The 12,127-nt window shown below is 37.3% G+C and overlaps 1 protein-coding gene across 7 annotated transcripts in view; it reads left to right on the top strand.

Moving 5' to 3' along the window:
* The window catches only part of tp73 (tumor protein p73), a 62,246-nt gene that overhangs the window by 38,146 nt on the left and 11,973 nt on the right, over positions 1-12,127 (top strand). For all 7 annotated transcript variants that reach the window (XM_006641954.3, XM_015337090.2, XM_015337089.2 and 4 more), the window contains 2 exons: positions 10,806-10,992; positions 11,259-11,374. In XM_006641954.3, the coding sequence (XP_006642017.2) occupies positions 10,806-10,992; positions 11,259-11,374 (303 nt within the window). The remainder of the gene's footprint in view (positions 1-10,805; positions 10,993-11,258; positions 11,375-12,127) is intronic.

Consider the following 12,127-nt stretch of genomic DNA (forward strand, 5'->3'; position numbering starts at 1 on the left):
AACTGGACAAGCCAGTTTCTATTATAGTCAAGACTGTGTCTAAGAACTGAGTTTTTGCTTTTTGGCTTGTGTGGCTTTTGTGTCGCAGGGTTAGACGGGGTCATTGAGGTAGTGTTACTCCAAGGTGAGTTGATAGTGGAAGTTGTGTTCTATAAGGTATAATGTTCTGTATGTGTTGAGGGGAGTAGTAGCTTGCAGCAAAGGATTCATGCTTTGTGTCTAGACTGGGAAAGCCAGGTATGTAAAGAGGTATTAGTTCATACCCTGGTCATCTCCAGCTGAGCCTGGGCACAGGCCTGTGGAATTTCCCCAGGTCACAGTGAGATTGCCCCCGGATCGGTTGGCCTCACTCTCCCAAGACCAAGAGCACTGAGCTGCCAGGATCTTGGTAGGGTCACAGTGAAAACTGGAAATGGGCAAAAAAACCTCAAAACACAAAAAAAATGGTCTAGCGGAAAAAATGAACCTATTCTTTCTAGCTGGCATGAATGTGATTGCAGATTCTCTCAGTAGTGATCCACTTCGAAGATGGGTAAACAGAAATGTCTTATGAGCAGTCTTGAAGTGAAAGTGTTAAAACGTCTTTGTTAAATAAATTAGGGAATTCCCAAATCCCATAAGTATATGTCTGCATCTCTATCCCTTCTTAAACAAATGTAGTTTGTGTATATTTTACCTTTAAATGGTTTGCATTTCCTTGCAAAGAATGACTCACAAAAGACCTGGCTTTTGGGAAAAATTGCTGTCTGCAGATTTTTATAGCTGAAGGCTATGGATAATGGCATAGGGGTACTATGTTGCTTAATCCCAGTATTCAATGTGTTCCACTGGGGTATTTCTTCCAAAACATCTGGAAAACAATTGTGGGTGGCTTGCATCCTTTTGACACTGAAATCTAACAAAACATTTCATTCTGCCAAGTATTTTATGCCTAATGTTTACTAAAACATTTTCTTAATCATTGAAGCAATAAGCACCCATATTCTGGATATAACTATATGGTACTGAATTTCTGCATAGCCTGCTCAGTGCACAGAAGTCAGGCTACTTCTGTGTACAGGAAGCAGTTAGTGATTGAAAGGATGTGTTGCTTTGTATAGTACCTATAGAAACAGTGTTAGGTGAGAACTGAAGTGTGGTGATGATATGAGCTCATTGTTGGAAACAAAGTATTGAAAGACCCAGTTGGTGTTTTTCTTCACTGTATAGAAAGAAAAACTACAGGAGTTCAGATCTCTCTTCAGATGAACATCCTCAATCAATAAGATGTCATTAGACCTCATTAAAGAAAGCATGTGGCAGGCATGAATGTTTCTTTGGGCCTTTTGCTTTCATTTCAATCACAAAGGTATAATGTGTATATTAAAGACAACTGTCTCTTTGAGCCAATGTGTCCTTCTTTAGTTCAATTCAGATGCTTCCAGATGTAAAACTTTTGTTGTCAAAAGCACTCTCTGCACAGCACGGGATCAAAAGTGTTATAAATGTTGAAAATGAGGTTTGACACCTTGGATTTTTTTTTAATGAAGACCCCTAGTGCCTTTTTTTCCTGATGGCGTCTGTCGGTTTGACGAGCTTGGGCACGCTGTAGATTCAGGCGTGTTCAGAGTTGCTAGTACCATCTATTACCATCTTCTGGCTTGGATGTGTCCTGACATGCTGTAGACAGGGGCACATCCTGTACCTAATCCAATATGCTTCTTAGCCCTGTTAACTGTAAAATAGATGATAATAAGCATTTTTCACAAGAACAGTTTAGGATCCCTAGTGCAGTACCACTCCTTGCTTGATGATTTCCCTTTTCACATTAGCCGTGAGTGAAGTTTGTTTGCTTATATCCCGAACAATTAAGGTAATTGCAGTTCTTGATATAGAGGTATACGCCTGTTTTAGTACTTACTGCAGTTTTGCATAGTTCACAGATTACTGAGGTTTCTAAGTCGAAGCAGTAGAAATATTTCACTCTTGACTATAGCTAACAGTGTTAGAGATGCTATAATATACAAAACAGTGGAGAATAATTTGCTTAATATATATCCTGGCACTAGGTTTAGAAAAATGTGTTTTCATCAACTATTTTTGCTGGAATAGTAAGGAAGCATGGTACAACTCAGAAAGGAGAAAAATCACCTGCACACATTAAGTATAGCAAGTATATATGAATGTACAGCTGCTGGACATTCATTAAGGACATCAAAAATGAAACCTTTACTTTTCCATGAGTCTTTCTGCAAGTCTCAGTAACTATTGTTTCTTTAGGAGGTTCATGTTTTGTGATTAAGAATACAACCATGGAAAGGAAGCTAAATCTACAGGCATATCGCTACTTTTTCCCAATAAAGATGAGATTTGTGCATGTCTGAACAGGTCTTATATGCAACCTCTAGCTTAGTACCTGTGTCAAGATGAGTAATGTATCAATTCAAATCAAAACACCATCCTGGAAATCATTTTTAAAACTGATTTAGTTCTGCCTATATATTGGAAAAAGTGGATTTCTTTGAAGCAGGGTCCATTCTGTTAAAATTGTCTGCCCATCCAAAGCATGTGTGTATGTATAGTAGGTAGCCATTAGAAAGTCAGCCTGTAAGGATAATATATATTGCTATATAATTAAATGAAAAAAAACTGTGTGGTTTTGCAGTAGTACTCAAAGTACTGATTCTTATTAGTAGTAGTACTAGTAAGAATGAAACAAACGACCTTTGCAGCTCAGAGAGGAATATTATTTATGAGTTAATTAATGAGTTAATTTATGAGTTATGAGTTAATTATTGAACTATGATCTACAAAGATTCTGCACTATTCTGAATTATATTATATTTTGAGTTACAATCTCTTTATCCTCATGTACAATCACAGCAGTATACCGTTGTCCATCTGGAGTGGTATTATTCTCTAATTTATTGAGTCAAGTATAATAAGTAGCACCCTGTGTTTTAAATTGGCACCAAAACTATCTCTTGAAAGAATAAATAAGTAGTCAATAAACCTAAGAAGAGATAACATTGTTGGATATAAAGGGCTCCAATACTATATACAAATCTTAAAATTCCAATGCAAATAAATGTATGTAGGCAAATGTATGTTGAAGCTAATGCTCCTTCTTCTGGGGTATAATATCTAGAATAGACTATACACTGTACAGTACATCTGACAGGAAATGATATATGTTGTTTTAATGATGTAACTACTTTCAATGAGAGTCTTATAGTTATGGTCAGACGCTGGTAGTAGTATTTCTACCCCTTACTACTTTGACAATCCTATTATGTCATGTGTTTTTTAGATCTTATCTCCCTTGCGATAAGGTACATTAAATTTCAGTTCGGCCACACCTTTGAACTGAAATCAGAACTGATTTTTAAGGCCACTCCTGTAATTTTTTGAATTTCCATTCTGTTCACTCCTAGAGTGAGTTCATTAAACACATTCAGTTCACGTCATTACCTTGACAAGGTTCTCACAATGAAATAGCGTGTGCACAAATTATTCAGTTATTCTCACAATCTAGATCATTCAATTTTGGATAAAAGAACTGCTTAATACTTTTGTGACTTGAAGCTTTCCACTGGCTTACTGCCTAAATCAAAAATCTTGTAATCTCCTTTAGTTTAAAGTGGGGGAATATAGCCCATTTACATTTCAGAGATCCAAAAACACATTTATAGTTTATAAAAAATGTCACCTCTTTGATATACAGTAAAAGATGAGGCTGGGGTAGAGACTGGGGTAGTACTTTGGCCATGTAAGTGTTAACTGAAATTATTTATATCAAAATAAATGTGACACACAGCTAGAAAAATGTCTGAGCAGAGTAATTTGAGGAAAGACTGAAGACATCCAGCACTATTAATACAGTATGTACAGTAGGTATATTTCCAGTACATAGACCATTCCAGTCAAGGAAAAATTACTTTTCTTACCTGCCAGTTTATTAGCAGAAACCCCCTTTAGTAAAACGGCACGCTCTCGAGATTCAAATTTTTATTGGTGGATTTCATCCTTTATTACTTAGTAGTTACAGTCCTTTGCATAAGATGACAAGAAAACAGAAATACATTTACCTGTAAATTAAAGTAAACAAATAGAAACAAAAAGGCTTTTTGCACTGCAAGAAGAAAATCATTTTATTAGGGAAAATACATTTTCAACCAGAAAAAACGCTGGTGATCTTTTCTTTAAAAATTGCAAAGCCAAAGAAAATTACAGCAAAGCAGTTGGAATGAAAAGATGTAATCATCTAGGGTATCTGGGAGCCTGTTTTAACGTATTTACGCAGGACACTTAACGGTATTTGTGGTTCACAAGCTGAAACATGTCCACCAAGATGACAGACACATTATTATCACTCAAGTTCTCCCAGCTTGCCCGAACCTGTCCTGGGACACAAGTCCACAGCTGCTAAAGAAATTGCAGGCACAGCCCACAGCTCTCTTTCCTTCAGCCAAGTCTCTGTGGTTTCGCTGGGAAAGCCTCAATGCTGTTTTAGGCAAGTCCCATGCAGGTCCTACATGGTCTCTGGTATGCAAGAGAGAGTTGGGACTAGTAATATGGCAGCAGAGAATCAACTCCAGAAAAGAAAATTAAATAAAATGTGAATGTAATCAGCACTGAACAAGTCAGAACGATCATCATAGCACAGCTGCAGCTTTTTTTTTTACTTTTCTTTATTCTTTATTAGCTATGAATCTGTTCAAACAGATTACCCTGTGTCCCACTTAAGAGTCACATGTTTTTTCTTTTTAGGTTGCATCAGTAAAACTCTCTCCTTTTGTCAGGCAAAACCTGTTTAAATGATTGATGTGTTTTACAACAAAACATAACTAAACTACATTGTTTGGAAAAGAAAAAAAGAACATTATGATTTCAGTATAATACTGTGCCATTATCACTCAATCTTTATTTAAAGATTCACAGATAGAATCCCACATTTGTATTATATACATCTGAATTTATTTTCTACTTACCCAGGAACTACTACATTAATGGGGTTTGATGTATGAGGAAAGTGTCTTCTGAGCCATAAGTCCTGCTCTATAATCCTAGTGATGTCATGCAGTGCCCTTGTGTTCATGGAAGGTCCTGCTTCTTTCTGATCTAAAACTGCTTCCTCCTGGGAATTAATAAGAAAACTTCCCCAGACTGATGTAGTGATTTTCAAACCGAAGGATGCCAAAGAGCTTCACCTGACGTGGGTTCCCTCTGGTATGCAAAGGACTAGTTTATAAAGGAAAGACAGTCCATGTCCTATTCTTTACACTCCATAGATACTGAAATCCCTGCCCTAATTGTCTATTGATGAAGTTGCCCTGTTTTCTATTTTGTTTGTTCAGGAGACACTTAATAATGCGTTGTTGCCTTCCCACTGCTCAGCCTTGATTTGCATAAAAGAATTAAACAGTACTGGTTTACTTTATGTGCGATATGCAAAGCAGTGGTAGATTGTGCCTGTCCCAGCATGGATGAACAATGGAATACTTCAAAGTTGTACTCAATCTGTTTTAGAATTCCACATTTAAGAACTTGGATACCTTTCAAAATCACGACATTGGTGATATTTTGGTAATAGTGTTTTGGTTTTTAATTGGCTTTGCGTTAATCATGGAGACAACACAGTTCTCGAGCAAAGTAAATGCTCCTGTTTTGTTCTGAATCCCATCCCAAACTCTTGTGCACTTTTTTATGATGTATTATGTCATAATTCACTGTAACAATTTCTTACCATTTCTGAATTTGGTCGTTTTTCAAATCGACATATATACATTTTACGCATCGGATGATCCTATGCTATGCGCAAATGGTCAAGGATGCACAAAGGATAGAAATGTACTTATCTGTATGTGCAGCATAATACACTGTATAATAGTTCTGTTTTCATTTTTAAAATATGTTCATAATTGCACTTCATGAAGGTGCACTCTAGAGACCTGAATGCTCGACTAAAATAAATTTTACAACTAAGAAATATTTGAAATGTACTGGCCTTAAATTTTGGTTTAGTTTTGTTATAATAAGCTCTCCATACCTACAAAAGAAGCCTTTCAATGTGTAACATCTAGACATACTCGAACAGGCTATATCATTGTTACAACCCAGACGACTCAATATATTAAAAACTTTAATCCATCAGAAAGGCTTCTGGAGACCTTGCATTATGTAGTTTATGTTTTTTGCAGGTCAGCACTGTTGGGACATGCATGCTTCGGTAATTGCTGATTTTATATTTAAATGTTTAACTGTATTTTAGCTATAGCAGTTTCTCTCCCTCCCCCCACCCCCCAGCCCCGCCCCTGCCTAAAGGCAACCGTTTTGCTGTTCATCTACAGATTTATCCATGTCACAACAAGGACTATGGAGAGAGTCTGTTACCCAAGAACTGACTCGCTCCCAAGTTCATCTGCTTCTACAGAACCGTTTACTAGGCGTGTCTCAATCTGCCTGGGAATGTTGACTGTGGGGGGGCACAAAAGATTTTGACAACTAATGGAGATGCACGTGTGTGAATGTACAGTATATGTGTATATACATTATTCATACCCCAATTCTTCACAGATGTTTCAACTCAATATAAAATGCTTTTCAAATGTGAAGCGATGTAGCTTTTTTCAGGATTTTGGTCAATGAGAAGCTTACAATGTCCCCCACACTAAAAAAACTATGACGCAGATTACCCTGTATTAGTGAGTTATTGAGAGAGTAGTATTAAAAACCTGTCTGAACAGAAGGCCACTGTTTTAAAAAAATGTACTTGGAATATCAAACAGTAAGTTTATTTCTTTATTGTCTAGCATACACAGAAGACATCTCTTTTTTTTTCTTTGACCTCTTATTAATATTGCATTATATTTGAGAAGAATATCAAGTGTCATGCAGTGCATAATTGCTTTTTCCAATGAATACATTTTACTGAATGTGAGGCAGTACATGGATAAGTGAAGCATTTCCTTTCTTAATCACTTCCATCAAAGTGATAGAAATATCTGATTAATATTGTTTTATTATAAATTGAATAAATGTACTATTTTTTATAAAATAATAAAAGGCACACAACAGAAATATAAAGCACATGGGAAGGACAATAAGCATGCAATATTCAGATTGATTTATTGTAGTGTAATTAGATGCAGTGTCGTTATTGACTGGGTATAGCTGTTCATTTTATTTCTGAGGTTTGACCAATGTGAGTGAGCTGAAAATCTGAAATCTGAAAACAAAACCTGCTCTGCAACAAAAGACATAAAACATAAGAAAGATTAGAAGCAATTTGGCCCATCTACCTTTTAGGGTTGCTAGTCACTGACTGACCGGACGATCTCATCCTGCCATTTCTTCAAAGAAGCCAGGGTAACATGGCTGAGTGGCTTCTTCCAGGTTCCCACAGCACTTGTGTAAAGTACCTCCTGTTAATAGCTCTTAATGTACTGCCCTGCAGTCTCCACTTGTCCTCTGGCCGATGTTTCCTTTTTCGTTTTGAAGGCATTCTCCGGGTGGACTGTGTCAGTGCTTTCGGGCACTTGAGTCAGAACTACATGGTCTTCTCTCTTGAAGCCTAAAATGCTCTGGTCCTTTTAGCTTGTCAGGGAATGACATTCCTTTACCCCTGGGAATGTATCCAGTGACCACAGGACTGATTCCAGAACACAGTACTCTAATTGAAGCTTTAATAATGCATTATACTGTTTTAACGTTGAAAGTCTTGATTTCATTCCCAGACTTTTGCCTATGTATTCCAACATTCTGTTTGCCTTTTTTTATTTCTTCCTCGCATCGCCTAAAAATGAAAATGTGTCCACATAAACACCGTGGTCTTTTTTTTATAAATAATGTCTTCAAGCTCATCATAGACACTATGTACACAGTGAAGTACTCAAATTGGCTGTGTTCAGCCTCACTTAACAGTGCCAAAACCTCACCTTTGTTATCAGATAAGTATGATTGCGGAAACCCAAAACGCTTTTGTCTGTTGCAGCACCAAAAACCAACATGCAAAAAAACCCGTCCTCCTCATTCTTCTTCACAGCTGTCAGTAATTGGAATCCTCCTCAAATTTCAAAGGGAATTGCTCACATCAGGTTCGGTACCCTGTCTGGGTCTAGTCTCATGCAGGCAGACATGATGACAAATTGCTGGCTGTATTGCACTGCAAACAGCTGAATTCAGAATTCACCAGACCCTTATTATTCACGGAAATCTCATGGCAAGAGAGCTCTCTGAGGAAGGTTTTGTGTTCACATCTAAGGGTGTAAACTGTAAGGTTTTCTCTACCTTTAAAAGGCCACAAGTAAAAAAAAATTATGTTAAAGATGTTCCCAGTTTAAGAATTTGTAATGACTGATTTAAGGACCACATTTACAATGTCTTTATACAAAGATACATTGATTGTCTTTATCTGTGGCTATCACTCAAGACAGACAAAAAAGATAAGGCCTAACATCAAAAGTACTGTGAAGTAAAATATAACTAGAACAGCTTAGCAAGCATCACCCTGTCAACTAACAGTCCAGAGAACTTTTAAAGCCTCTTTAGCTAAGAGATATCATCATCTCAGATAGATAGAGAAGGTGACTATTGATCTTCCATGGTTAGATCAGAATCAAACAATAGTGCTTCTGTAGATTACCACATTTATTGTTTTAGGGCTGGAAGACAAAATGGCATGAAGAAAGGGATGATGATGTCCTTCAGGACAGTTTTATCTGCCATGCTTTATTGCTTTTAGTAGATAATGATGTATGACTTTTTGCTTCTTGTATGATTTATTTAGGCATTTAACTTTTGACACTTCCTCAAATGTCCATTAATGTGTAAGGCATTATTTCAATTTGAATCTGATCCATTCCAGCATGTCTATACAATTTGTTTTTGTTCTCTGAAGTCACTTTTTAATTCCCTGGGGTGAATTTCTGGCATTTCTTTTTTTGAATGACGCTTGCCCCAGCATGTTTTGTAAAGGAATATGCCATGCCCCCCCCACACACACACACCTCCTTCATTTCTCATTAATTGTTCTTTTGGATCTCGTTCACTCCATACAATCACAGCACTGTTATCACCGTGTACGCGATTCTCTCCAAACAGCGAGGTTGCACAGGAATGTAAAGGCTGCTTTCCCTCGATAGTCCTTTGTGTTAAATAAGATGCCTTTTTCCTCTTCATTTAAAGTCACCGGCATAGCTGCGCTAGCAATAATTTGATTATGTTGTCTTGTCTTGAATATAATTTGTGCGCTTCTAGGAAAGGAGTATCTGCAAACTAATAGGCACTGTGTAAAATGTATTCATTTATATGCCCAAGGGAGAGGAGGAGCAGTGTCACTTCAGCTGACTGACAGACACCATGAGAGTTTCTTAAAGATGTTGTGTAATAGACCTCCATCACAGTCTGACCTTTGTTTCTGATTTGCCATCAAGAGTTAACTAATTGTGTAAGTAATGTTGTGGCTTCACAAATAACCTTTTATCCCCTTAGGAACTAACCTAGCTTTAGCTAATCCGTTATATTGTGGGTTTAAGTCAGAATTGAAAACTAGGAATTCTCAAATATAAGGAAATAACCAGATTTTCTAGATTTAATTAACTTTTACACTAAATCACTAGCTTTTACACTTGTTTCTGAAAATCTTTTACACAATCCACTTAAATTCTCCATCTCTCGGTCTGCATTCTGTTTTCTTTATATATTCAGAATGTTATAGTTTGATTTTTGTGAAGGTATGTATATATTTTTGGGATCGTCTGTGGTGGTATCACTAGACAGAAGCTTATTTGAACTTATTTGAGTGTAGCAAAAATTGTTCTACTGGTAGAAAAGTGTGAAGTGAAAGCTTTTGTGGTCATTGGTGATTTTGTGCAAGCAAATATTGAATGACGGTTTAGTGGAATGTTTATGTTGTACTATATATATTTGCTTGAGTCTGAAAGTATGTTAATGTATCATATGTATTTAATTTATGGGTCTAGGCACACACGGACTGAGTCAGGCCAGATTTCAGCACTTCAGTTATAATTATGTTGAATAAATCCCAGTTATCATTATTGAAACTTGCACTTTAAACATATGCTCCTCGTGCACTTTCAGGAAAAAATGTATTGACATACATGAGTTTGATGTACTTCACAAAGTTAAAGGGCAAAGAAACCCTTTAGCTGTTACTATATGTATACATCTAGGTTTCTTGCTCATCTATCCCAGTGTTCTTCAAACTCTCCTTCTTTTCAGCATCTCTTTGTCTCATTCTTCCTAGTGGGGGTAGGGAGTCCAATATCCTATTCCACAACCAAGCTATCATTCTTCTCCTGCAAGTCAACACCAAATCATGGCTGAATTCCCTTCTCCCCCCAAATCATGTGTCTTAGGGTTTGCCTGATGCCACTGAATATAGATTTACAGTGAGACAAGGCAGGTGTTGGAATTTAATTATGGTACTGTATGTTCTCTTAAGTGATGAAATGTACTGTGTAAATATTTACCTTATTGCAAGATTTTTTTAAGACTCTCATGCAATTACAAATAATAGGGAATGTGGTAAGTATGAATAAAGTTTCACATTGTCTTTGCTACTTTATGGCACAATTAATACAATATTACCAGTAAATATAAAAAAAATCAGGAAAGGTATGGATACAATCATTAAATTAACAATGAAACTTTCATTTAAGTGTAGCCATTAAAATGCAGCCAGTGTGTGAGCAGAGATCCAGTGGGATCAGTCAGGCTGATACTAAATGATGACATTTCTCCACAGGGTACAAAGTAATGGTAGACAAATGAAATGACCCCCTGTCTTTTCTCCTTGTTTCTAGTACTCACCCTTGCTAAAGAAGCTGTACTGTCAGATCGCCAAGACATGCCCTATTCAAATCAAGCTCTCCTCACCCCCTCCACCCGGCAGTGTCATTCGGGCAATGCCAGTCTATAAAAAGGCTGAGCACGTCACAGAAGTGGTGAAGCGCTGTCCCAACCACGAACTGGGAAGAGACTTCAATGATGGTAATGTTAACAACAGTGATTGGCTTGTGCCCCCAATTTACTGTCTCAGTTTGGCCTTTGAGCTTTGACTGCATTTTCTTCTTAGCCATCATTCGTGAAATTGCAGTGTCTGAAAAAAAGAGCAGCACTTTTAGAAATTCTCTGCCTTTCTTGGCTACCGAGGAAATGCGAATCTCAGAACGGCGAGTGGCACAGCGTGCTGTAATTGCAGTGTGGATGGTGCTCTTCATTGGCCACGTAAATCTAACTGGCCTTTCCTTCTCCAGGTCAGGCTGCACCAGCAAGTCATCTCATTCGGGTAGAAGGAAACAACCTGTCCCAGTATGTCGATGACGCAGTCACAGGCAGGCAGAGTGTCATTGTGCCATATGAATCCCCACAGGTATGTAGACCTTCTGCAACGTCACCTGAGTCACTCTGTAGCCATGGGATAACCTCTGCAATAAAGGAAGGTTGCAAGGGAGTTGCAAACTACCGTCTCCCTATGTGAAACTTAGCAGTGTTTAGTGAAAACACTTATTAGGAAGTGTAACCCACTTTGAGTTCATGGGTTCTTCCACCTGCTTCCTCCTGACCAAATAAGGGAGCAAACCACCAAGCTTTGAGATGTTTTTCTTACTGTTAAATAATGATATGAAAAAAAACACATAGCAATTCTACAAAGTTAATAAAAATAATAGTTACTAAAAAGCAAAATAAGTCTGAAAAATGTTTGTTTTGTTTTTTAAAGAACAGTGTTAACAACTTAGGAAATTCCACAATATACTCAGAAACTTGAATCTCTGGGTTTATGTGGCAATCGAGTAAGAATTTTATGTTGTTATGGGAATTTATTTTTCTTTCCTTAGGGCAGAGTTTTTGCTAGTTTTTCAGGAACTCTTGTGGGAAACGTCCTTGTTTATGTTGGTCATGTATTCTCATATTTCCCTCTCAGTTCAGACCCAATGATAATTCTGAGCATGCCCGAGAACAAGTCTTAGCTAGTTCATAAGGTAGAATAACAAAAGCAACTTAACTACTAGAAGCTAGACTCCTTAATCCATTAAGATAGACCTTTTTGCAGTTATATTGTAGATGTGTCATTTTTTACAATAGCCTCTTGTCTGTACACGAGAGCTTCCTTACATTGTTATGC

The sequence above is a fragment of the Lepisosteus oculatus genome, chromosome 25, assembly GCF_040954835.1.
Source record: "Lepisosteus oculatus isolate fLepOcu1 chromosome 25, fLepOcu1.hap2, whole genome shotgun sequence".
Lineage (NCBI taxonomy): Eukaryota > Metazoa > Chordata > Actinopteri > Semionotiformes > Lepisosteidae > Lepisosteus > Lepisosteus oculatus.